General features: G+C 39.6%; 2 protein-coding genes across 5 annotated transcripts in view; one reads left to right on the top strand and one right to left on the bottom strand.

Annotated features, from left to right (window-relative positions):
- CFI (complement factor I) overlaps positions 1–1,342 on the bottom strand; it is a 36,551-nt gene extending 35,209 nt beyond the window's left edge. The window contains exon 1 of one of the 2 annotated variants that reach the window (XM_047799028.1): positions 1,129–1,342. In XM_047799028.1, the coding sequence (XP_047654984.1) occupies positions 1,129–1,197 (69 nt within the window). In that variant the 5' untranslated portion in view covers positions 1,198–1,342. The remainder of the gene's footprint in view (positions 1–1,128) is intronic. The other variant, XM_047799029.1, reaches the window with a different exon arrangement.
- Positions 1,343–13,757: 12,415 nt separating this feature from the next.
- GAR1 (GAR1 ribonucleoprotein) lies at positions 13,758–25,207 on the top strand. Of its 3 annotated transcripts, none has more exons than XM_047799198.1 (7): positions 13,758–13,869; positions 14,371–14,581; positions 16,816–16,970; positions 17,391–17,450; positions 22,537–22,675; positions 24,463–24,528; positions 24,883–25,207. In XM_047799198.1, exons 2-7 carry the CDS (start codon positions 14,383–14,385, stop codon positions 24,894–24,896), a joined length of 633 nt encoding a protein of 210 aa, XP_047655154.1. In that variant the 5' UTR covers positions 13,758–13,869; positions 14,371–14,382; the 3' UTR covers positions 24,897–25,207. The 3 variants fall into 3 exon arrangements, with proteins under 3 accessions (XP_047655154.1, XP_047655153.1, XP_047655155.1); XM_047799197.1 differs by having other exon boundaries at positions 13,758–14,049; XM_047799199.1 differs by lacking the exon at positions 13,758–13,869 and adding an exon at positions 14,054–14,144.
- The last annotated feature ends 1,842 nt before the right edge of the window (positions 25,208–27,049 follow it).

Below are 27,049 nucleotides of genomic sequence, written 5' to 3'. Positions count from 1 at the left end.
CCACAGTGGGAACTCCAGTGAGGGCCTTATTTCGATAAATACAAAAGCACCATTTTAATGGCTACATGATAATTCATCTATGGACATATAACAATTTAATCAATTTCTCATCAATGTGTACTTTATTTCCATTTGTTCTCTACTATAAACACTGCATATATATTTTGGAATTTACAAGAAACAGAGTATGTAATTCTCTTTTCTTAGTTTCCTTTAAATATTTGCTGCTATAAACAGGCATTAAAACAAAACATTTTTTGGAATTTTTCAGAATGCTTTGATCACAAAAATAGGCAATCATCAATAAGTATCCAAAATGTCTTAAACATTTCTAACATTAATAGACCACCTTCCAGACTGGCTACAACCTGTCATTTTGGTTTTAACTCCCTGAGTTGCCTACAGAGTCTTCACTCTGATTAAATGGATTTATCCATCTGGGGAAGCCTAATGCTGTGCCATCTTTCGGCGATAGCACTTGCTGCTTCTCCAGGCTGAAAAATCACTTTCTCTTTCTCTCCACTGATCAAATCAAATACAGAATTATAGGTCTAGCTCAAATGCCACTTGGCCCATAAACACTTCCTGACCTCCTAGTAGGAAGAGATTTTTCCTCTCATTAAAATCCCTAGGCAGTGCTATTTGTACCATTTTGGGGGCAATTAAATGCATACAGTCTTGCAACGGTTCCTTCTCTTGTGTTTTCAGATGTTATTTAAATCTTGCTTAGTATTTTCTCATTGGCATATTATATACTCTTTCTACAACGGTACCAAAAGGCTACTGAAGGAGAGGTCAGCCTTGCCATGTGCCCGGCACTATACCTTGCACATAGAGGGAGCTTGATACATGTTTACTGATTAAATAATTGCTGTAAATCATAGGTCTATATTAGCAAAATCCTCATTCAGTTCAATTTCTATGCACAGATAAGAGCAGATGAAAAAAAGCAACTTAAAGCTCTTTCTTCAAGATATTAACATAAAATCGTTGCTCCTGAGTCGATACTGCCATTGTTGGCATCTAAATGATGTAATCCTTAACTCATAATAATATCTTTAAGATTTTTTCTGTTTTTATAATATTGAAAATACCTACTTAAAATAGTATAAATAGTGAATTACTTACCTTGCAAAAACTTAAATAGAAGCACAAAAGTAACAGAATAACATGAGCAAGCTTCATGTTGGAGAACATCAGGGTCTGTGTCTCTATTGTGAACTCTTCCGCACCCCAGATATTCTTTTGAAATTTAATCTTTAACCTCTTGAAAAAATATTTAAAAAGAGCAAGCCTCCTACAGAGCTTTGTACTTTTGAACTCGTGGAGAAGCTGGCTAAAATCCAGAGTTTTACCGTAAGTGAAACCAAAAAAAGGGCTTGGTAAATAGCTGAGGGAGGCGAGCAATAGGGACTGTGTTTCCAGCAGAGGAATCTGATGCCCCACCTTGGTATTGAACAAAGCCTCATTCTGTTTTCTAGAGAAGAGGAAGAAAGTTTCTTATGTTTGGGCAAAATAGAATTATATTTTTCTTTAAGGATGACGATGAGGAGATAGTAAGAAATAAAAGCCCATCATATTGAAGCTTCTGCTGAACACATAAAAAATCCTCGACAGAACAGTTCCTTTATCATTCATAGGTTGTCCTGCGATCAAATTATTTTTTCTAAGCAGAAATTCTGTCACAGTTTGGATTCTCCTGAAGCAGAGTTTGGGGTGTGAGATGCATATCAGCAATCAACTCCTGGGAAAGGAAGGAGACACAGGAGGGAGCAGAAAGAGAAATCTGGCTGCAGTGTGGGTTCGACAAAGCCTTGGCCAGCTCATGGGGAGCTCTGGAGTTGAGTGTGGCCTGTCACAGTGCCCAAGGATCAGGCAGAGATGGCTGGATCTTGCCTGCCTTGCTCAGTCCCCTGGTGAGGGTTGCCCAGGAAATGCATGCTCTTAGTTGAGGCAGCTCTCTGTAGCTGAGGCAGACCCTGGAGGTTCTGACAATTAGTTGCTGTCTGAAGGAAGGCTTGCTGACCACACTTAAACAGCTAGGCAGCCAGACCCTCCATGAAGGGGATCTGGGAAACTCATCTCCCTGTCTTTCAGAGTCCACTATTTGCACCTTTTAGATCTACTTTCCCTATATGCTTCAAGGGTGGCTCCTTCAGAATTTTAGTAGGCCCTTCTTCCTGAGAGAGAATTCAAGAGAGAGGTTGGAGCGGGGGAGCGAACCTGCCCTTGCAATTGATCTTGGGGCTGCAGTTAATACTCATCCTCTGCCTCCTTTCTATCCATTCCAGATTCCCTTTGCCCTGAGCTTCCACCTCTGCTGGCCCCAGTGGCAAACCTGGTGTCCTGACCCATGACCTCTTCCAGGAGTAATCTGATCCCAATTACCATTCCCTTTTCAGAGCAGTTGTTTCTAGCCCTTTCCTGTCACAAAAGGCACCCAAGGAGCTCACATGGTTCCATACACATGCCTCCCTACTCTCACTGCTTAACAGCAGCCCCGCTTCCTCTTGAACACCTGTTAAGATGGTCACACCACTTCTTCCCTAATGGCCCCTAGACAGAAACAGCTCAGTGTGCACCACACAGATGGTTTAGCTTATGATTCAGTGGGATTCCTGCTGTGCCCCAGGACAAAAGTGTGCTTCCTTTGACGAAGAGACCTCTAACCCTGCAGAGTACACAGTTGTGGGGACCAAAATCAGAAAGCCTCCAGTTGGCCGCTGAAAGAGATGGTGAATGTGGTCATTCTTGCCTCTGTTCCTTGGCTCCCAGACCTGTGTCTTCTCTCTGTTGGGGTATGATGCTATATGAAGGTCCTTTGATTCAATGCACATACTGCTTCCTGGAGGACAGCACCAGTGCTCCCTGAGTATTGCCCTTTAAGTAGCACCTCAGCTCTGCATTTAGCAGGCTGCTCCAATGCTCCATAAGGCTGCGAGCTTCAGAATGCCCCAGTATGTGATATGACCAGTGGGTTGCATGGTCATAGGCTCACTCTCACCATATCCTTTGTCTGGCAGGATGTTTTATGGGATCCCCTGGTGGAGGATTAAATAATCTGTAATCCTTTGGCTCATGATCCTGAAGCCCTGCCCGCAGGAAAAGTACATCCTTACCTGCAATATGTGTCTGTTCCTGTGAGAATGCACCACTGGCCCTTTTTAAGGTTGAAAGAACCAACCGTGGCTAGTTGGTATCCTTGATGAGTTGCACCATCTAAGGGGCTCAGCATTGATCTCTGTTGCTGTCAGATGGACATTTGTTGATGGTAGCAGCTAAATAAATCTTTGGGGTCTGTCCTATTGACCTCCCAGATAGCTTCCATCTCTGCTACCATGACCACTTTATTCTTGTGCCCGTGGTGCAAGTACCAGGGTGGCTGATGACTAAGAATGGCTGATATCAATCGGCCGAGTCATCTTGTTGGTTATTTAGTGACTTCTCTCTAGTGGGCATTAACACCTGATACAAGTTTTCACATTTCATCCCTACTCCTATATGTACATCTATATGTTTCTATCCCAGGCCTTCTTGTTCTTAATCTTTGCATATTTTTCATTCTAGGAAAAAAGATGATGAGGCAATTCCTATTGCCTGTGACTCCATATAGAGTCTAACCTCAGGCCACTTATTTTTCCATACACAGTGGATGGCCAGGTGTACCGCCTGAAGCTCTGCCTACTGGGAGGACTTTTCTTCGCCATTGACTTCGCCAGAGCGATTCCTATCTGTGGCTGTAATGCAGCTGCTATTTGGGGGCTGCACCTACACACTGAACCAACCAATCTGTGAACCAAACCCAAACTTTTCCCTCCTCCCTTCAGCTGGTCATAGGGTTTCCCCTAGAGCCATAGGTGTGAGTTGAGGAAGGAACAGGGGTGCAACAGTTTGGCTTCGGGGGAAAGGAGGAAATCTGGGTCACCTGCTCATGTACTTTGCTTGTGCCCTTTGCTCCTGCTTGTATTTGGTTCCAGGTGTAACACTTTCATCTTAGATTTTTGCCGGGCCTGCTCAATCTTGTGCTTCATGGGTCTGCTAGGATTCCAGCTCATAGTGGACATTTCTGCCACATGATGACATAGTGTCAAGTTCAATTATTCCACATTTGCCAGGGTCCAGTAGTGCAGAAGTCGTTTCTCAAAAAGAATATAAAATTCTCTGCTGCAGATGGCATGGCCTCATTCCAGAACTCCAGGGTCCTATATTAGAGTTCTCCCACTGGGTCTTCCTCAGACACTGCAATGTTTTTTCTCACCATGGATACTTCCAATACCATAGGACTCTGGATTACTGCAGAACTCTTTCCTGCCCTGGTAGCCAGAGCAGTATTCTTCGGTGTGAAATATTTGCTCCCAAATCAAACATTCCCCAAAGGGAGTATTCCCAGAAAGGATAAGTTTTGTGCTTCCTTCTTTGTGAAATGAAGTACAAGACAAAATAATTTGTCCTTTACTCTAGAGAATATGTCCTGGAAAGTTTCTGAGCACTGTTTTCCTAAAATTTTACTGATGTGCTAGGATTTATTGCCTGCCATGAGGAGCATGAGTGTCTTATCAAGGCATTTGGCCTGCTAGTCACCTTTTGCTTATCTGCTCTGATTAAGATAATGCCATCAATGTAAAAAAAAAAACAAAAAAAAAAAAACCGATGCAATGTTTTACAGGAAGTCCAGATAATACTCAGAGCTCTTCAGACTTTATTATGGCAGAAGTTGTGAGATAAGTCCTATGAAAAAAACAATAAATGTATACTGTTGTTCAACCCATTTTCTAATATTCTTTTGTTTAAAATGCTTATAGTGATTTGATTTCCTGACCAAATTTGTATTGCTATACTCTATAATATACTAAAAGTAGAATCAAGTTTCTTATCTCTAAGAGAAATTTGATTGAAACAAATATTTCTTTTTCTTTGTTAGGGCTGTACCTGCAGCATATGGAAGTTCCCAGGCTAGTGGTCAAGTCGGAGATGCAACTGCCAGCTTATGCCACAGCCACAGCAACTTGGGATCCAAGTTGCATCTGCAGCCTATGCCACAGGCTGCGGCAATGCCAGATCCTTAACCCACTGAGCGAGGCCAGGGATTGAACCCGCATCCTCATGGATACTAGTTGGGTTTGTAACCTGATAAGCCACAATGGGAGCTCCTGAAACAGATATTAAACTTTAGGTAGGGGTTGGAATTTCTAAGCTTAGAAAGAACAGAAGAAAACAAAAAGACAGTTATATATCCAAATTATATTAAACATTTTATAACCAAAAAAAGCACTGAAAAAACTGGACTAAGCATACAACTCAGGATACTATTTTAAAAAATAATCAAAATAATAAAAATGATAGAAAAGAGATAATAAAGATAATAAATAATTGTAAATACATCAGAAAGTAAAAAAGTAGTAGTCTTGATAAATAAAACAATGAGTCATTTAGAGAAATCATTTTTAAAAAGAGAGTAAAACAATTTTAAAGAAAAACTATTAAAGTGGACATTTTTAGGGGGCTGGCAACATTATCTTTCATAATATGCTCCCACTTTTCTGTGTGGAATTCTTTTTCTTCTGTTATGAGTTGTTTTGGTGGGACAGTAATTCCAGGCACCTGCTTTCCAAATGGAAGTTGAGAAATCCATATCCAGCCTCCTTCCATGCCCTTTTATAGCCCAGGGTCTAAATCAAAGAGTCTCTCTCTGGTCTTTGAATCTTAAGTGATAAAAGAACAGAAGAAACAGTTGTGAATGGTTTATTGCAGCAGCAGCACATAGGTCAGATTGTTTTGGCTATGAGATAAGCTTCCTTTGATTTCTTTTGGCCTTGATAAGTATTATTAGTTCTTAAGCTAGTTGCTTAGCCACCTGTCAGTATTACGAGCATCCTATTATCTTCCAAATGAATTTTTTTTTTACTAAAGTTAGCCAGAGGTGGTTTGGTGGCTTGTCACTTAGACCCCTTAAGTGATAAAATCATTTGTAATTTATCAATAATCTGAAGATATGGAAGAAAATTTCAAGGAAAATAAAATTTAGAATTGACTCAGAAAGAGAGAAAATTCAAATAAATTAATAGCTAAGAAGAAATGGAAAAGCTAAAAATTTTAAACCTCTAAAATATTTAAGTTTTACCAACTTCTTTGAGAGCATTCTTCTGTTAAATTTTCCAGAACACACAAAAAAGATAAATGGTTTCCAACTTATTAGCAATACTCTGATACACTTAAGCAAAACTGGATAAGCCTCTGAATAAATCCATAAGCTAAACTTAAGTATTAATATACATGGAATAATCTCAAATAAAATATTAGCAAGCCATATACCACAAGTCACAATGTAGTAAAAGAATACACAATAAACCACAGTATAGTAAAAGAATAACTTATCATGACTAAGTGGGGACCATTTCAGAAATAGAGGGATGTTCAACATTGAGATATCTATTTATAATTCAGTATTTAAAACTCTAATTGATTAAAATCATAGATTAAATAGAGAATCCTTGTATAATTATATTACAAGCTATGGATAAGGTATTTGATATGAGATTAACAATTCTTTTTTTTTTTTTGCTTTTTTAGGGCCTCACCCACAGCATATGGAGGTTCCCAGGCTAGGGGTCGAATCAGAGTTGCAGCTGCTCACCTACACCACAGCCACAGCAACACCAGATCCAAGCTGCGTCTGCAACCTACACTGCAGCTCACAGTGACGCCGGATCCTGAACCCACTGAGTGAGGCCAGGGAACAAACCTGCGTCCTCATGGATGCTAGTCAGATTCATTAACTGCTGAGCCATGACAGCAACTCTGAGATTAACAATTCTTAATTTCAAAAAAGTGAGCAATCTAGGAGAAGAAAAAATATCATTAACCTGATAAAGGGTAGACACCATATATACTGGTGAAACACTACAGCCAAACCTATTAGAGTCTGGAATAAATCCAAGGATGCTATATTTCAATATTTTTGTTATTGTTAGAGGCAATAAACATGAAACATTTATAAATATTGGAGTGGAAAAGACAAAATTGCCATTGTATGCAGATGAAATGACTGTCTACTTAGATAAAATTAATTGAAAAACTATTAGACCTAATGTCAAAGTTTATTAAAGCAACTGGATAAAAAAATCAACTTAAAAAAACGATTTTCCTATTTGTCAGCAGTTAGCAAAAATAAAATGGAATGGGATGGCTCAATGACTAACATTCGATATAGTTTGTACACCTCTTCCCTCCCAACATTTCAGTGAAAATAAATGTAAAAATAAAAATGATTTCATTGCACCAGTGAAAAATGAAGAGGGAGTCTATCAACAGGATACCAAGAGTGAAGATTTACTGGAAGCTATTCAATAGAGAGAAAGAGGTTAATTGCGAAACTTAAAGGAGTTTTAAGAAAGGTTAAACTGATATAGGTGGCAACAAATAAATGTATCCAAAATAAGAGAGACCACAAAATAAATAGAAGAATCTGAGAGAAGTGATAGACTAGGTGATCAACTAAAGAAAGGGCAAAACAGCTGAGCCAGTACCCCATCACTTCAGCATTGCTCCATGATAAAGCCTACAGAAGTCTCTCTGCAGTGCATGCTCTCACCCAGAGCCCCTGGAGTGGACACTGGGGCAGGAGAGGCAGAGAACCATTCCGGGTGCACACCACTTCCCAGGGTACAGGGAACCTCTGCAGTTAAAAAGCAAGCTATCTGCAAGCTCCAGAGGCCTTACATCCCACCCCACCTTCTCCACAATCATCCAGTGATCTGTAGTCAGAATCTGCACAGCCAATATGTGCAGCACAGCAAAAAGACCAACCTCATGTATGACTGTAGGTGTAAATACCTAAACAAAATAGCATCAGACTGATACAAACAAAATCTTAAACAGGATTCAGCAGTCTGTTAATAAGATTAACACTTATTTGAGATTTTTTTATGCATACACACATATGTATATAAGCTCAAGTAAATAAATAATTATGTTAATGTCATAATTTCAGGGTAGGAGAGGCACACATTTAAATTCAAAGAAGCATAAACTCTGTAGTCTTAACTTTGAATGTCATATCAGTACAAACCATGATTATTTTTCTTCCTAAAAATATATACTTCCTGTCTCTGTCCACTGATAAGGAAGGCATGATAATCCAGGAGCAATGACCATCCCTTAGTGTGAGATTGTATTTTTTTTTTTTTTTGTCTTTTGAGGGCCACACCTGCGGCACATGGAGGTTCCCAGGCTAGGGGTCTAATCTGAGCTGTAGCTGCTGGCCTACGCCACAGCCACAGCAACACAGGATCCGAGCCATGTCTGTGACCTACACCACAGCTCATGGCAACGCCGGATCCTTAACCCACTGAGTGAGGCCAGGGATCGAACCTGAAACCTTGTGGTTCCTAGTTGGATTCGTTAACCACTGAGCCATGACGGGAACCCTGAGATTGTGTTCTTTACATACTCTTTCCAACTAAAAGAAACAAGGGCACCTTAAAGAAAGAGCTGAGGCAAAAAATGTATAAGATATGTCAGATAAAGGCATCTTGTGTCAGAAAGCAAGGAAGCTATCAGAGGATAGTGAACGTATTAAAAGATACAGGACCAAGTTCGAAGGGGCTCTCACAAGCCAAAGATGAGACGATTTAAGCATTAAAAAGGACAAGGGTAAGAAAGGATTTAAATAAAAATATTTTTTAAATGAAGGAAAGTTCTTTATTTCTGTTAATAATTGATGAAGAAATGATAAAATCAGCCTCTTAGCATCCTGCGACCCCTCAGGAAGAGATGAATCTAGGTGAGGATCATCCACAGCTACAAAAACGATCAGATGAAAAGCTGCCAGAGGAGTTCCCGTCGTGGCTCAGTGGTTAATGAACCTGATTTGCATCCATGAAGATTCTGGTTCCATCCCTGGCCTTTCTGGGTGGGTTAAGGATCTGGCATTGCTCCTAGCCTGGAAACTTCCATATGCCGCAGGGGCAGCCATAAAAAGAAAAAAAATAAATAAATGAAAAAAATTTTAAAACTGTGTGAAAACCTGGGCAAAGACCACATGAATCCCCTGCCATATACATAAACTCTAATGGCTTGAGAGATTGTCTTTTCTGGGGGAATGCAGCTGCTATGCATAAGAATGCTTAAGCACTCCGTTAAGAGGCCTATATAACAAGGAACTGAGTGCTCTTGGCAATGGAGAGCAGTAGCTTGCTAGGCACGAGTTGGCCACCTCAGAAACTGAACCTCCACCCCCAGGCATGCCTTCAGATGACTGCAGCCCTGATCAACATCGCAATTGCAATCTCATGGGACCTGGATCCCATGAGCCGTCTAGCTAAACTGCTCCTGAATTTCTGACTTATGGAGATTATGCAAGATGTTGTTTACTGTATTAAGCCACTAAGTGTTGGGGTAATTTGTTACACAGTAAGAGCAACTAATATTGATTTTGGTTCTTAACAGGATGTTTGAGCTAAAAAGTGAACTGTGGGAATACTAGGGCATGGAGAAAATATTTTGATTTCAAGTGACAAGATTCTTGGTTTTAAATAGAAACTGAATTGTTGGGAAAATCATATAGCAAAAAATAAATCTCGAAATGTTTCTACTGCTGCTTGCACTTGAGAGTGAGGAAGTCTCCAGCTGAGACCAAGCCACCTGGGGGCATTGCAGAACAAAAGTGAACAGTATTTCTCTCCCCTTTAACACAAGTAAATGACTAAAGGAGGGCTCCTTTCTCTGCATCTGCTTCTCAACCTGTGCATCTGACTCTGAGAAAAGAGGAAGAGTTTGTGAGATTATTATTGTAAACATAAGATGAAATTTACTGATTTGTCCTACAAGTTCTGGATTTTTTTGTGGGCGTATCCTGCCATTCATACAAAAGTAATACAATTTTTACTGTACTTTCTAACTTCGTATTTGTGTAAGCTTTTTCTTCACCTAATGAGCATTAACAACAGTGACAGAAATAATCTAATTTTACAAAATCTGTTTATGTGCGTCTCAAAATTGACTCAAAATTGACCATATACACAGCAAAAGAAAACCAATTTCATACTAAACAGGTGAACTTCATTATTTTCTTTAGTTTCAAAATAACACTTTTATATACATATATAGGCCTGTAAAAAATATTACTATTCATTAAAATCAACTTGCAAACAAAAATAAGCAAATGAGACCTAATTAAACTTAAAAGGTTTTGCGCAGCAAAAGAAATCCTAAACAAAAGGAAAAGACAACCCATAGAATGGGAGTATTTGCAAATGAAGTGACTGACAAGGGATTAATCTCCAAAATATACAAACACCTCCTGAAGCTCAATATCAAAAAACAAACAACCCCATCAAAAAATGGGCAGAAGATCTAAACAGACAATTCTCCAAAGAAGACATACAGATGGCCAAAAAACACATGAAAAGATATTCAGTATCACTAATTATTAGAGAAATGCAAATCAAAATTACTATGAAGTACCACTTTACACCAGCCAGAATGGCCACCATCAAAAAGTCTACAAACAATAAATGCTGGAGAGGGTGTAGAGAAAAGGGAACCCTCTTACACTGTTGGTGGGAATGTAAATTGGTGCAACCACTATGGAAAACAGTATGCAGTTTCCTCAAAAAACAAAAAAACAGAATTACCATTTGATCCAGCAATCCCACTTCTGGGCATCCGTCCAGAGAAAACCATGATTTGAAAAGATACATGTACCCCGACGTTCACTGCAGCACTATATACAATAGCCAAGACACTGAAGCAACCTAAATGTCCATTGACAGAGGACTGGATAAAGAATATACATAATAGAATATTACTCAGCCATAAAAAGTAATGAAATAATGGCATCTGTAGCAACATGTATGGACCTAGAAATTATCATGCTAAGTGAAGTTAGTCAGACAGTGAGACACAAACATCATTTGCTAGCACTTATATGCAGAATCCAAAAAAGTATACAATGAACTTTGCAGAACAGAAACTGACTCACAGACTTCAAAAAACTTAACAGTTACCAAAGGAGACAGGTTGAGGGGGGACGGATGGATGGGCTGGGGGGTTTGGGATGGAAATGTTGTAAAATTAGGTTGTGATGATGGTTGTATAACTATAAACACAATAAAATTCATTGAGTTAAAACATCGATTTCCATCATACTAAATAAAAAACTGAAGTTTCCTCTCCCATTTAACTTGCATCAGAATTGATACCCTACTTTAAAATACCTGTAATGCAGTGTAACCTTTAAAAATTATGAATAACTATATTGTACCCCTGTAATTCATATAATATTGTACAGCAACTATATGTCAAGTAAAACATTTTAGAAATTCCTGCTGTGGTGCAGTGGGTTAAGAATCCACCTCTAGCGGCATGGGTCATTGCGAAGGTGTAGGTTCAATCCCTGGTCTGGTGCAGTGATTTAAAGGATTCAGCAGTTGCAGCTGGAGCATAGGTTGCAACTGCTGCTTAGATTCGGTCCCTGGCCCAGGAACTTCCATATGCTGTGAGTGTGGCCATAAAAATTAAAAAAAATTTTTTTTTTAAAGAATTGAAGGAGTTCCCTGGTGGCTCAGTAGATTAGGGATCTGGTGTTCTCAGTGCTGGGGCTTGGATTAGATCCCCGGCCCGAGAATTTTTACATGCCTCAGGCAAGACCAAAAAAAGAAAAAGAATATTCTTTGTGAGAGGGGGTAACCACGCAGAGTACGATAATAAGTTGGATAAAAATAAACAGATTCATAGAAAAACACTATTCTCTACTCAAAAGAGCTTCGAGTTGCACAACTGAATCACTGAACTATATACTTCAAAATGATTAACATGCCACAGTTTACGTATGCATATTTTACCACAGTTGAAAAAAAGAACATTGACAATTATTATTGGATTATGTCTACACATCTATAAACTGCTAATCACGTTAACATACTAGGGTGGATATATACATATATTTATATTTTATATGTATGTATGAATTTTATGCAGGGTTTTCTGAGACATAAAAAATAATTCAATGGTTCCTCCATGGTAAAAATACAGAAAAACGCTGGTCTAGTGAATAAGAAATGGAGCTTTTCTAAGAATTAAGTGATCACCAGTGGCAGAGAAAGAAAAGCAAGGCAATGATGCTGGCCTGATGGGGCAAAGAAATAGTGCATAGCATTGGAGGAAAATAAAATTAATTATATAGAAGCCCTGGTCAAAGGAAAGATTTTACCTTAGGCTTGTAGCTAAAGGAAATGGGGAACTATTTGAGGTCCTGAGGATGGCTATGGAATGAAGAAACTTGTAATAAGTTCAGTATGTCATCACATGCAGTAGAGATGGGAGGAAGAAAAGTTAAGCCCAGAACCATTTATTTTGAGACAATAAAGATGCTCAGAATGTGAGGATGTTGTAGTTCACTACTATTATTTCTGGACCTGAGTTGTTGTAGATTATATTGGGTGATTTAGGGAAGGAATAACAGAGAAAGATGTGATAGTGACAAAAGAAGGCCTGTGATGACTGTACAAAGCTGGAAGGAATCAGTAGAAATTGATAGTTTCAGAAAAAAGAGACTTCAAAGCCAAGGTTGGGTGGAAAGACGACAACGATGACAGAGGAGTGTTCAAAGGTTTGAGTCCAAAGATTTGGAAACCAAGAGTATGATGCTACCACGAGGACAAAGAGGAATTGGAATGATGAATAATCTGGAAGAGGAAGGAGTGAGGTTGCAATGGCGGTGCAGAAAAGGGATCAAGAGCTGTGAGAATCCATGTTTCTAGTTTGTCCCTCTAACGAGCTGGGAAAGTTACCTTATTTACATGCAAAATAAAAGGGCACCGTGTATTCTTCAAGGTCCTATAAAAGTTCAATGGTCTCATCACACTGAGTTGGAGATAAAAGTGGGACACCGCATGGAGATAAAATACTGAACCTATGAATAATTCTACATCTGTATGATGTATAGAATTTAAAGTACATTTATCAAATCTGAATAAAAATTCGTCTACCAAACTAGGTGCTTTCTCAAGAAGCTTATACTTCAGTGTGTAAGACAAACTAATTCCTATACTTCCATAGTTAAGTTTACTAAGTTCTTCCACAATGTAAATTACCCTCTGAAAATGGTACCGATCCCATTCTTTCAAAAAAGAGGCTGACTGTTAAATATTAAGGTAAGGTCTCAGACGATTCAACTGAAAAGAAACCAACGAAATTTAATAAATAGACGCTAGCTTTCTTTGGTAGAGAAATTCTAGCGGAAGGTCAAGTCAGATTTCAAAGGCTTAAAGATAGAAGGGGAGAGGGGCTTGTAGTATAGTGTACAGAATGTGCTCAAAACGTATTTGACAAAGTAAAAAACTCTCTAATACAAAAGATATAAATATGGCTTGGCTATATCAGATAACACAGTTTCTTTTAAAATACACACACACACACGCATTTTTTTCTTCCTTTAGTGAAACCACAGCTCACAGTCTTGCGTACTTCAAAAAATCCTGAACAAGCGGCACTAAAGAACGCAGGCAGCCAAATCCACCTCCCAGCAAGCGCGGCTCAGAGCCCTGGACAGCGTAGTTGCTTGAGTCTCAACCAAGTGAGTAACAAGGGGACCGCAACATAGCCAGAGAAACCAGGACGCAAGGACAACCGGCTCCCACTGCAAGCCGGCCTCGCCACTGGGAGAGGGGCGGTGCCTGATGCCAATCATCGCCAAGGGCAACCTCGCGGGGCAACAGTTCCGGCGAGTAACGTCATGCCGCAAAGGACGCCGCTATTTTACGTCACTTCCTCTGCTCCCATTAGGCAAGTGGACCTTGCTGTCGTAAACTAGCGGTTGACGTTAGATATTACTGATACTCGTCCAGAGCTGAAGGCTGTTTCGGACAGGTGACAGCGTCTCTCGTTCCGTTGGAGACTGGCTGGTTTTGTAAACCCGTTTTTCGAATTTCTAGTCAGCTTTTCTGCCCCCCTATTTTGTGCCCGTACGGCGGCCGAAGAGGCTCGTGCGCGGCGGAAGTACCGGGCGGGTGGGTGTGCGCGCCCGGCCCTGAGGTGCACGTGGCGCCGGTGAGTGGCGAGTAGTCCGAGCATGCTGGACCCTGAACCCAGCAGAGGGAGGGAGGGAATGTGGCTGAAGACCTTGCTGCTTGCTGGGGGAGGAGGTACTCACCGGGGGCGACGGGGCTGGTGCGTGGTCTGCTGGCGCTCACAGGGCTACGGGGAGGTGACATCCTTTCGGCTGGTCACGGGCTGCCCAGCCGTGGCTGAGGTGGCGGGTTGCTTATTATTGTTGTTTCTCTTTATGGCTTCTGACCGAAGCCTAGAGAGGTTAGTTGGTGTACCCAGAGGCCATAGTAACCGAAAAGCACGCACTGTTTTTCTCACTAGGTAGGAGCAAGCATGTCTTTTCGAGGCGGGGGTCGTGGAGGCTTTAATCGAGGTGGCGGCTTCGGTCGCGGCGGCAGCGGCAACAATCACTTCCGAGGTGGAGGAGGCGGTAATTTCAGAGGCGGCGGCGGCAGAGGAGGATTTGGACGTGGGGGCGGCCGCGGAGGCTTTAACAAAGGCCAAGACCAAGGACCTCCGGAACAAGTCGTGTGTATGTCGGCTTCTGAGTTTGGGCTGCTTGGGAGCGGAGGGGGAGGGGGGACAGAGTTTGTGGATTTGTGTTATTAGGAAGTTTGACAAGGAGTTGGGTGCTGAAAGAGATCTAGCAGCTCGCTCTTGTCATACCGAGGCTGCTGCTTGGTTGAGGAGTCAAGTCTATGGCGAGGCTGTAAGCTGACTTTAAATTGACTTTCCTTCAGAAAGCTGAAGGAAACGTAGACCGCATCGTGGAGTTGGAACTTGAGCTTGGGCGGAAAGGGAGACTTTTACTTTTTAGGGCAGCACCTGTAGCATATGGAAGTTCCCAGGCCAGGGATCTAATCAAAGCTGCAGCTGCCAGCCTACACTGTGTTGTCTGAGCCATGTCTGCGACCTACACCACAGCTTGTGGCAACTCTGGATCCTTGACCCACTGAGCGAGGCCGGGGATGGAACCCGCATCGTCATGGATACTAGTCAGGATCTAACCCTCTAAGCCACAACGGGAAGTCCTGAAAGGGAGATATTAAGTAGGTAATATTGTGTGCTTACTCTTGCTGTTCTCATTTTATAGATAAGAAATCTGTGATTTAGAGTTAAGTTTGCTAAGGTCATAGTGACAAGTGATCAGTAAGTGATATATTTAAAATACATAACTACGTTTTCTGACTGCAAAGCCCATGCTTCCAATTGCAATAAGTAAGAGAAGTGAGGAAAATATTTTGCTTGGAAGGGAACCTACGAGGGGGAAATCAAGAAAAAGATCTAGTCAGTAGTTTTAGAGTAATTTTCAGTGAGGTAGGATGGAAGTCATGGAAAGTGAAACAGATTTGGTAGTGGAATCCTACACCAAAGAAAAGAAAGGATGAATAGCGTGTAACATAAAGAGTAGGTTGGATCAGAATTCCTGCTATGGCCCAGTGGGTTAAGAATCTAGCTGCAGTGGCTTGGGTTGCTGCAGAGGTATGGATTCCATCCCCAGTCCGGTGCAGTGGGTCAAGGGATCTGGCATTGCTACAGCTGTGGAATAGGCCACCGCAGCTGTGGCTCACATTCAGTCCCTGGCCCTGGGAACTTCCAGGTGCTACAGGTGTGGCCATTTAAAAAAAAGCAAAAACAAAAAAAGAGTAGCTTTGATCAGTATGGAAGATGGTTTGAAGAGGGCTGTGGCTAGAGTCAAAGGTTCTAGCCCACAATGGTCCATTCATGATACATTGAGAGGATGGTGGAAGTGAGAAAGAAAAAGAAGGGTTAGATAGGAGAGGCATTTCAGTAGAACCAAACTCAGTAGAACCAAACTCAGTAGAACTTGGCTAAATACTAGTAGTAAAGGTTTCCAGGTTTTGAGCTTGAGTGATAGGGATAGAGGGTTGATTTTGCAGGAATATGATGAGTATTTTAGTTTGGGATGACCATAAGTTAGATATAAAGGTAGTCGTTTTGAGATTCTAGACTTCCCTGGTAAAGATTGAAGAGCCATTGGTGAAGAGGTGGTAGTACGAAGTTATGAAAGGGATGGAAAAAAAAACAACAACAAAGACTGATTTAGAGATGGTGGAGAAGGAAGAAGAGACAAAATGGAGCATAGTGTTTAATTAAATAGTGATGGTTATTTTAATAAAATAACTGCCAACTATAGGTTGAGTGGTCTCAATGTGCCAGGCACTTTCTAAGCACTTCGAATTTTTTTATTGCACTTAATCCTCGCACTACTGTATGTTAGATGTCAGTACAGTTACTAGCCCTACATTAAAGATGAGGACTCTAAAGCAGAGAGAAGGTGAGAACCTTACCCAAGGTCACATAGATAATGTATTGTGGAGTTGATATACCAACCTAGGAAGGCTTTTTTTTTTTTTGCTTCGGAAAGCAGCTGTGATGAAATCCTAGGTTGCCAAGAAGAAAGTTTCCAGAAGAGGTTGATCAATATTATTTGAAATTGTTTTAAGTCTTTTGAATTGTCTTTTGAGTTTTTAGGGCTGCACCCGTGGCATATGGAGATTCCCAGGCTAAGGGTCGAATGGGAACTATAGCTGCTGCCTCAGCCACAGCCACAGCCACTTGGGATCTGATCTGTGTCTGCAACCTACACCTCAGCTCATGGCAATGCTGGATCCTTAACCCACTGAGCAAGGCCAGGGATCGTACCTGTGTCCTCATGGATACTAGTCGAGTTCATTAACACTGAGCCACAATGGGAACTCCTGAAATTGTTTTATATTTTAACATTTTCTTGTCTTATTTCAGTATTAGGAGAGTTCCTGCATCCCTGTGAAGATGACATAGTTTGCAAATGTACCACAGATGAAAATAAGGTGCCTTATTTCAATGCTCCAGTTTATTTAGAAAACAAAGAACAAATTGGAAAAGTGGATGAAATATTTGGACAACTTAGAGATTTTGTATCCTTTTTTTAATTGGAAGATGTATCCATTTCATTGAAAGGTTACTATTTGTTTTTTCTGGAGTTAAGTTAAACTTGGAGCTTCATTAAATTGGATGGAGTATTGCCAAGATTGGGCCATTAAGGGAGAATCAAGAGAGAAGAATGTATTTCCACATATATTTTAAAGGTAGGTCTTATTAAGTGTGACTTCCTTTTTGAAAGGTTTTAGAAATGATTGCCATTTGGATTAAATGCCACAAGACTGAGGTACTTTGCTTTGGATATGATGTTGCCACTGCAATAGTATGGTGGAATTACAAGTTTTAAAGCTAAAAACTTAATTTCCATATATTCTGACTTTGTTGTTTTTAAGATTATACATGAATTCAAAAGGTTATCTTTTTGGACTTTGATGATTCCTTAATAAAATTAATAGTATTTTTCAGTTAAATTGTCAGAAAACATGAAGGCCTCTTCCTTTAAAAAACTACAGAAGGTGAGTCAAGCTTGGGATCCTTGGTTTTATAAACAAATGACCAAGTTTTAGGGCCTTAGTTTTTACTTAGGGCACTTGAGACTCCCACCATATATCACTATTAAAGCTTTTATTTTATTTATTTATTTATTTTTTGTTGTTGTTGTTGCTATTTCTTGGGCCGCTCCCGCGGCATATGGAGGTTCCCAGGCTAGGGGTTGAATCGGAGCTGTAGCCACTGGCCTACGCCAGAGCCACAGCAACGCGGGATCCGAGCCGCATCTGCGACCTACACCACAGCTCACGGCAACGCCGGATCCTTAACCCACTGAGCAAGGCCAGGGACCGAACCCGCAACCTCATGGTTCCTAGTCGGATTCGTTAACCACTGCGCCAGGACGGGAACTCCCTAGTAAAGCTTTTAAATTGACATGTTTTGTACTTTAGATGTTGAACTTACTGATCTTTAAGTAATTTATTTGATACAGAGTTTCAGAAAGTAATCCTTGCTTATATTAGCAAATTCTTTTAACTCCCAAAGTATGTGTTTTAGTTTGTAAAACTTTTTTTTAAATTCAAGTGCAATTAGTTTACAATGTTGTGTTAGTTTCTGGTTAGTTTCCAGCACTTTGTTACACATGTATATACGTGTTCTTTTTCATTTTTTTTTCCCTTTGGGCTTATTACAGAGTATTGAATATAGTACCCTCTGCTACACAGTAGGACCTTGTTGTTTATCTATTTTATATACAGTAGTTTGAACCTGCTAAGCCCACATTCCTAATTTATCTCTCCCCTAACCCCTTTCCCCTTTGGTAACCATAAGTTTGTGGGTTTTTTTGGGTTTTTTTTTTTTGCTATTTCTTGGGCTGCTCCCGAGGCATATGGAGGTTCCCAGGCTAGGGGTTGAATCAGAGCTGCAGTCCCTGGCCTACGCCAGAGCCACAGCAACACGGGATCCGAGCCGCGTCTGCAACCTACACCACAGCTCACGGCAGCGCTGGATCTTTAACCCACTGAGCAAGGCCAGGGACTGAACCCGCAACCTCATGGTTCCTAGTCGGATTCGTTAACCACTGCGCCATGACGGGAACTCCGGTAACCATAAGTTTTCTATGAGTCTGTTTCTTTTTTGTAAATAAGCTCATTTGTGTCATATTTTAGAGCCCATGTGTAAGTGATACCATGTGAAACTTTCTATCTTACTTCACTTAGTATGATAATCTCTAGGCCCATCCATGTTGCTGCAAATGGCATTATTTCATTCTTTTTCGTGGCTGAGTAGTATTCTATTGTATATATGTACCACATCTTTATCCATTCATCTGTTGACAGACATTTAGGTTACTTCCATGTCTTGGCTATTGTAAATAGTACTGCTGCGAACATTGGGGTGCATGTATCTTTTTGAATTAGAGTTTTCTTTGGATATATGCCCAGGAGTGGGTTTATTGGATCATATGACAACTCTATTTTTAATTTTTAAAGAACCTCCATATTGTTTTCCGTAGTGGTTGTAAAAGTTTACATTCCTACAACAGTGTAGGAGGGTTCCCTCTTCTCTACATCCTCTCTAGCATTTGTTATTCATTTAGTTTATGTAGAATTCTTATTGAAAGGCTTGTATTCTAAGTATAACATTAACCTAGCTTGTATTATTTGGGTGAAGTCAGATATTAAATGATTTTATACATATTTCAATAGAATTATGATATATGCTGTAAAGGAGAAATACAGGTTGCTATGAGAATGTTAGTAGTAAGATGAAATTTAGTGTATTGCTTTCTGAGAATGTGAGTTTAGACTTGAAAGTTGACTTGCGAATGACTCCTAAACCTGGTTGCACATCAGAATTATCCGGGGGAGCTTTTTTTTTGCTGCACCCATGGCATGTGAATGTTCCTGGGCCAGGGATTGAACCTGAACCACTGCAGTGACAACGGCAGATTCTTAACCCACTGCACCACGTGGTGACTCCCTGGAGGAACTTTTAAGAAGATGCGTTTCTAGGTACCACACCTGGAAATTCGACCCGGTAGGTCTTAGGTAGGGATGATGATCAGTTTTTAAAAGGAAAGTTCCTGGGTGATTTTGATGAAGTTAGGCTAGCACTTGGGAACAACTGTGTTGGTCAAAGAGGAGGAGGAAGTGCCTTACGAGTAGGGAAAACAGTGTGAGCAGTCTCAGACAGTAAGGCAGTTTACGAATCTGAAAAAGGCACAGGTATAACTTGGATATAGAACGTTTAGGAGGAGTGGGGAAAATTGTGAATTAATGACTAGAGAGATAGGCAGGGGCTGGATTACTTAAGGTCTTCAGGTTATGGGGAAGAATCTAATAAAACTTTAGTTTTAATTTTGTTTAACTTATCAGCATATATATGGTTAAATTGATTAAAAGAGAGCACTGGAAAAATAAAAGCCCTCTGGAAAGAGGTCAGTGAGGACCTCACTGTATGTGAAGGAGCCAGATCAGAGGCTGTTAACTTTAGTCCTAGAAGAGATATTTTGGACTAAGGTAGTGACAGTGGAAATGGAGAAAAGTGGGTAAATTAATGAGAGATAAAGGAAGTAGAACTGATTAGCCTTGGTGATTGATTAGCTGTTGAAGTTGAAGTGAAAAATATCACCATCTTCCAGATGTCTGATTTCAGCATTGTTGTGGATAGTGTCACCATTCACTGAAGTGCACAACCCTGAAGAAGGGTTGGGGAAGATAATGCCCTTGGCTTTGGACATAATGAGTTTGAATCATTTGTGAGATATTCACATTGTTGGGAGCTCAAAGGAAGAGTCTGGACTAGAGATAGATTTGGGAAATTGTCATTGTACAGATGGAATGTGATACAGCCTAGGAAGAAAGTGAGAGGAAGAGAGCTTTGGGGCACCTCCTAAATTTATGTCTGTTAGTAGACACCAAGAAGTAATTGCCAGTAAAGGAGGAGGCAAACCAGCAGAGTTTCATAAAAAGTGATATTGGAGTTCCCGTCATGGCTCAGTGGAAGTAAATCTGACTAGTATCCATGAGGAAGCGGGTTTGATCCCTGGCCTCACTCAGTGGGCTAACAATCTGCCATGAGCTGTGGTGAAGATTGCAGACACGGCTTGGATCCCGTGTTGCTGTGGCTCTAACATAGGCCGGTGGCTACAGCTCCAATTTGACCCTAACTTGGGAACCTCCATATCTTGGGTGTGGCCCTAAAAAGCCAAAAAAAACCCCAAAGAAGTAATGTCACTAGTCTGGAGAACAGAATGTTTCCAGGAAGCACTCAGCAGGCAAAATGCTACTGACGAAGCATTTATTGGATTTAGCAACTTGGAGGTCTACAGATCATGGAGCTAATAAAGTGTTTGGCCCAGAAGCCAGGTTGGAATAGGAGATGAAATGGGATCATTGCCTTATTGCTAACACATAGCTACTGACTGTGTACCCACTGGGAAATTGCACTGCTGCCAGTGGACTTGAGAGCCAGACTTCTCATTTTGTCTGTAATAGCCACTTAGATTTGATGTGAATGCCTGCCTCTTCTCACAGCACTGTTATGTTTGTTATTTAGTGTTTTTTTTTTTTTTTTAATCATACATTCTATTTCTCTCATTTTAAGATTCACTGTTCAGGTTCAGGCCCTCCTTATCCAGACTAGGCTATTATTATAGTCTCTAGACCAATACTGTCCAATCAAATTTTCCGTGATGGTGGAAATTCCTGCCCAGTGTAGTAGCCATTAGCCATTTGTAACTATAGAGTACCTGAAATGTGACAGTGTGACTCAGGAACTGAACTTTTAGTCATTGATTAATTTAAATCTAAATGGTCACATGTAGCTAGTGGCTGCCATATTGAACAATGCTGAGCTAGACAACAATATTTTATTTTTGTCTTCTTAGGACTGCACATGTGGCATGTGCAGGTTCCCAGGCTAGGGGTCAAATTGGAGCTGTAGCCACTGACCTATACCACAGCCACAGCAATGCAGATTCCTAGCCTCGTCTGTGATCTACACCACAGCTCATGGCAAAAGCAGATACTTAACCCACTGAGCAAGGCCAGGGACTGAACCTGAATCCTCATGGGTGCTAGTTGGGTTGGTTAACCACTGAGGCATGATGGGAACTCCTAGACAACTATTTTTGAGGACCAGATTTGTGAAGAGAAAAAGAATAAAGTGATTTCTAAAGAGGGATTCAGGACATCTGTTCTAAGTAATACATTATAGTTTTTGAAGTTCCAAGTGTGTTTTGTATAAAATTGTGAAAAACACCCCATTATATTTAATTATTGTGAAAAATAGCCTTTTTAATCCCAAATGTACAGTGGGTTACTTTCTACATATCATGCATTAATTGATATATTCAGTAGATAGTTTTTGATTTGATCTTTTATTGAAGTCCTGAAATAGTATGTTAGTGCTTTATTTTGATTTTTAATGCTAAATTTTTAATAGTTTCACTTTTTTTTTTGTTTTTTTGTTTTTTTTAGGCCCTCACCTGAGGCATATGGAAGTTCCCAGGCTAGGGGTTGAATCAGAGTTCCATCTGTCAGCTTACACCACAGCCTCAGCAACACAGGATACAAGCCGTGTTTTTGACCTATGCCACAGCTCACGGTAATGCTGGATCCTTAACACACTGAGTGGGGCCATGGATCAAACCCACATCCTCATGGATACTAGTTGGTTTCATTGCTGTTGAGCCACAACAGAAACTCCAGGTTTCACTTTTCTTAATGACAGTTCTGTTGAGTGATAATGTAGTTAATTTTTGGAAGGTATTATCTGCTTCTAAAGAGAAATGAGATTGAATTGGTCTTATTTTTTATTTATATGTATGTAATGCTTATTGTATGCCAAATTTGAGTACTCATTATACATTATTCTTTTGATCTTCACAAGGAATGTGTGAGGTAGGTACCTTATTATCTTCATCTTAGAGATCAAAAGACGGAGGCACAAAGAAATTAAATCCTTGTCCAGGGCTATTTACTTAGTAGTAAGTAGTGGGGTTGAGGTATGAATCCTGGCAGTTTTGAGTCTAGCATGTAGGCTCTTGATGTTTATACTATACCATCTTCCAACTTATCACACTAATTGTTTCTGTTACACTTCCAGTTTTATATAGACCCATATAAGCTACTGCCATTGCAGAGGTTTCTACCTCGACCTCCAGGTGAGAAGGGACCTCCAAGAGGCGGTGGCAGGGGAGGTCGAGGAGGAGGAAGAGGCGGAGGTGGCAGAGGTGGTAGAGGCGGTAAGTTATCTGTGGGGGGAAATTTCTAGTAAGATTTCAAAATTGCAGCCAACTTACGTACTACAATTCAGTTTTGTATGTAGGTAAGCCTCCCTTGTGTTTATTTATTTTTTAGTAAAGCTTTTTCCAAATCTTGGGTGGTTGCTATCATAGTAATGCTTAGTTTCTATAAAGTTTATCTTAACTGAATTTTAGTTTTTTAGTTAGCATTATTGAGTGGTGATTATATGTCAGGAGCTGGTCATGTGTTCTTTTAATATCCAAGTATATTCTTCTAATATTTAGCAAAACCTCGTGAAAGCAGGTAATATGCTTATTTTATGGATAAGGAAATGGAAGCTTACAAAAGTTAATTTGCCCTAATCAAACAATTGGTAGGTCAGAAATAAAACTCCTCTCTTCTGATGTCATGTCAAAGACTATTACCAATAAATTAATTGCTTTGATTTCAGTATTTTGATATATGTATTTCCCCAAAGCTTTGGTGCCTTCTTATTGTGGGCAGCTGGATAATGAGCAGGGTTGGGGGCGAGGTGGGATGCAGCATTGACCTGAGTGTGATGAGTGACAGGATGATGGGCAGAGCCAACATGGTAAGGAAGGGAAGCTGCAGATTGAGGTTGGACAGCTTCTGAAATTGGATCAGAACAGAGAGACTTATGTTTTCACTTTTGCTTCTCAACTAAATTATCATTTAGAAGTTTACCTCTCGGGGTCTGGATAGCTTGGAGATAATCTGTAAGAGATACGAACATACATCTTTCTTTAATATTTTTGAAATACCCCTTTGAGAATTTGATGGAGATCCCCTCATTCCTATTTTGTATTCAGTCTCATATGTAACATTAAGAAAAATTCACGACTCTACTCTCTTAAGACCTTTTTTTATCTAAATCTTAGAAGTATATGTTTTTCCTCTGTTTATAATTTATTTTTTTGTATTTCATCATTCTTTACAAAATTAGCAGCCAAAATAAATAAAAATTGAGACTGCAGTAGGAAGCCAGACATGCTGCATAATAGAAAATGCTTTTTAAAGTATAGTTGATTTACAGTCTGCTTATTTCTGCTGTACAGCAAATTGACTTAGTTATACACATATATATTCTTTTTTTTTTTTAATTCCTTCCCATTATGGTTTATTCCAGGAGATTGTGTATAGTTCCCCGTGCTATATAGTAAGGCCTCCTTGTCTATCCATTATAAATGTAATAGTTTGCATTTATTAACCCCAAATTCCCAGTACATCCCTCTCTCTCACCCTGCTCCTTGGGCAACAGCAAGTCTGTTTTCTCTGTGTGCGAATCCTTTAGAAAAATGCTTTAAAATTTTTAAATTTCAAGGCTCATCAGCATATGAGCATCAGCGTTGGTCTATCTGCAGCTCAGTTAACCTTAAACATTATATTTATGGTAGTATTCTCAGAGCCAAACTACCCAGTCTACTATTACTTTAAAAGCCTTAGTTCAATCAAAAAAGTATTTACAATAAGGGAAAGTTATGGTTGTCATGAATTTAACAGTAGAGCCAAATGGACTTTAAAACAACAAGCCATTCTAACTTCTTAAAATAGAAAACTTGTTTAAAAAGTTGTAACCTAGGGTTTACCCTGCTATTGAATTAGGAAACTACTACAGTTTCTCCATTTTACCTTCTAAAAAATTTTGCAAGATAAAATATGTGAATCTCTATTGTTCTTTATAATTATAGGACTTATATTGATATGTATAGGGCTATCAGAGTATGAGTGGTTACAGTTATTTAATGAATGTTTCCTTTATTTTTAGGTGGTTTTAGAGGTGGAAGAGGAGGTGGAGGTTTCAGAGGAGGAAGAGGGGGTGGTGGTTTCAGAGGTGAGTGAAAAAGGATAAATGACTAAATTTCTAGAAATGGTATTATCTTCCATTTTTTATTTTTGTTTGCCAATAAGAATACAGAACACCGTGATGTTCTTTGCTTTACCCTAATTTATAGCTTCATTTTTTTATATCACTTTTCCTTTTGAATTTTTCACCTATTTCCAGCTTATTTTGGTATATTATTACTTTGAAAAACAAAAGTTTTATTATAAGTGACAGTTAAAATCGGTAAAGCACATTTGCTAAACCTTACAAGAACTAATGCTTATTTTAAACTTGAGTTTTGGGTAGTAGTGTTATTAAAAATTGTTTTTCTATACCTTAATACTTTCATTTTCTCTTAATCAGGAAGAGGACATTAAGTACAACAGTTGGTAGAGAAACTTCATCAGTTGACTTCCGCATTAACTTCCATGATCTACTTCTGTGGATCAGAAACGTGTTTCTTGAGCAAGTCTTGAAGAAGTGGTCATCTTATGACAGTGGAACTCAAATGTCAACGCCATGCGGAAACGAGTGCGACAGAACAGGCAATTTTGCTCTAAAAGAGTATGATCAGCTGTTTTAGTGTTTTGTGCAAAGCTTGGAACTTTGTGGGTGTTTAATAAAGGGACAGCGTTCATTTGAAGAATATTTGAATTTTTAAAATAAAGTTTTTTATTTCTTTCAGTTATTTAGAGCTCTGTTTATTAAACCAGGGCTATTTTTGAAGTGAAACGGGACAATCCAGTAGATTTCAGATAGAAAAAAATGATTCATTTACATGTATAACTGATCTTTAAAGAAATGGGTAGTGGAGTAATACTTCAACATTATTAATAAATTAACACTCCCTTTCAAAATGTTTGCCTTTAGAATATGAGAACATTAGCATCTTTTTATTGTATTTTCCATTTTGTGTTTGTACATAAATCAGAGTAAAGCAGCTTCTCTAACTGCAATTAGAAATTTTTAGTATTGATATGAATCTTTTTAAGTTGGAACAGCTCGGTTCAAGTTGAAAACTAAAAGTTCAAGACATTTCTGACGAAATCTTTAATTTTTCTCATTCAACATAGATGTTGAAATTTTACTGAATTTTTTTTTTTTGGTCATTTTCTAGGGCCACTCCCGAGGCATATGGAGGTTCCCAGGCTAGGGGTCGAATCGGAGCTGTAGTCACCTGCCTACGCCAGAGCCACAGCAACACAGGATCTGAGCCTCGCCTGCGACCTACACCACAGCTCACAGCAACGCCAGATCCTTAGCCCACTGAGCAAGGCCAGGGATGGACCCGCAACCCCATGGTTTCTAGTTGCTTAACAACTGAGCCATGACGGGAACTCCCTACTGAATGTTTTTTTAAGTGGTGACCCAAACCATTGCAATGACAAATGCTGGGTCTTTAGCCCCCTGTGCCACAAGGGGACTCTTTACTGAATGTTTTTATTTTCCTTTTTTAAGATCTTAAGATCTCATTGACTATAAATACTTAATTTCCGGCTACATGTTCACATTTTTGGGTAGGGGCGTGCCAAATGAAATTGGTTTTGGTCCTCATTGCTATTACAGTATAAGACATAACCATGATAGTAAGTTAAAATACTGTGATACAGGATAATTTCTTCTGTCATTGATTTTCCTCTTATGTAATCATCCTCAGAAGGAATGACATTGTCGTATCTGTTCTTAAGTTTTCTAGTGTGCTTTACCTTATACTTGGTTAACTCTTTTTTTTTTTTTTTGCTATTTTAGGGCCACACCTGTGGCATATGGAGGTTCCTAGGCTAGGCACTGAATCGGAGCTGTAGCTGCTGGCCTACGCCACAGCTATAGCAACATGGGATCTGAGCCTAATCTGTGACCTACACCACAGCTCACAGCAATGACGAATCCTTTACCCACTGAGTGAGGCCAGGGATCGAACCCTCATCTTTGTGGATCCTAGTTGGATTCGTTAACTGCTGCGCCACAATGGGAACTCCAAAACTTCATTAACCCTTAGATGTTTGTTTGAGTAGCATATAGTATTGTTGAAGTCAGTATTTTGAGTTTAACTTTCTTTTTGATTAATAGAATTGCAGTAGGATTGATAAATATGAAAGCCACAAGTATATATGAAGTATATAAAATTACTTTCAGGAAGAAGTGGTTGTGCTTTTACAACTTGGGAAAGGAGGCTATTTGATTTAGAATCCTTGGGTTGTAACTTTCAATGAGAGTTAGGGCCAAGGTTTTTACTTTTGGTCTGTAAAAGACATAGCCACCACAAGAGTGATGATGGTATTGTCCCAGGGGTAAATAATAGTGCAAAATTCCAATGCTTTTTTTTAACATTTAAAAAAAAGTGTGAAATGGCTAGTATGGAAGTCATGTATATATAGGTTGTTAGACAAACCACTTGAGATTTCATCTTTTACCTTAGGATATTTTTTGGTCATTAGCCATCTTTAAACTTTTATTTCCATGTCTTATTTTTCTCTTTGGGTTTCCTTTGGGTATTTGGTTTTGAATCAAGTTTGTATGTTTAGGGAGC

Source organism: Phacochoerus africanus, chromosome 10 (assembly GCF_016906955.1).
Source record: "Phacochoerus africanus isolate WHEZ1 chromosome 10, ROS_Pafr_v1, whole genome shotgun sequence".
In the NCBI taxonomy this organism is placed as follows: domain Eukaryota; kingdom Metazoa; phylum Chordata; class Mammalia; order Artiodactyla; family Suidae; genus Phacochoerus; species Phacochoerus africanus.
This window is presented reverse-complemented; position numbering and strand designations above follow the sequence as displayed.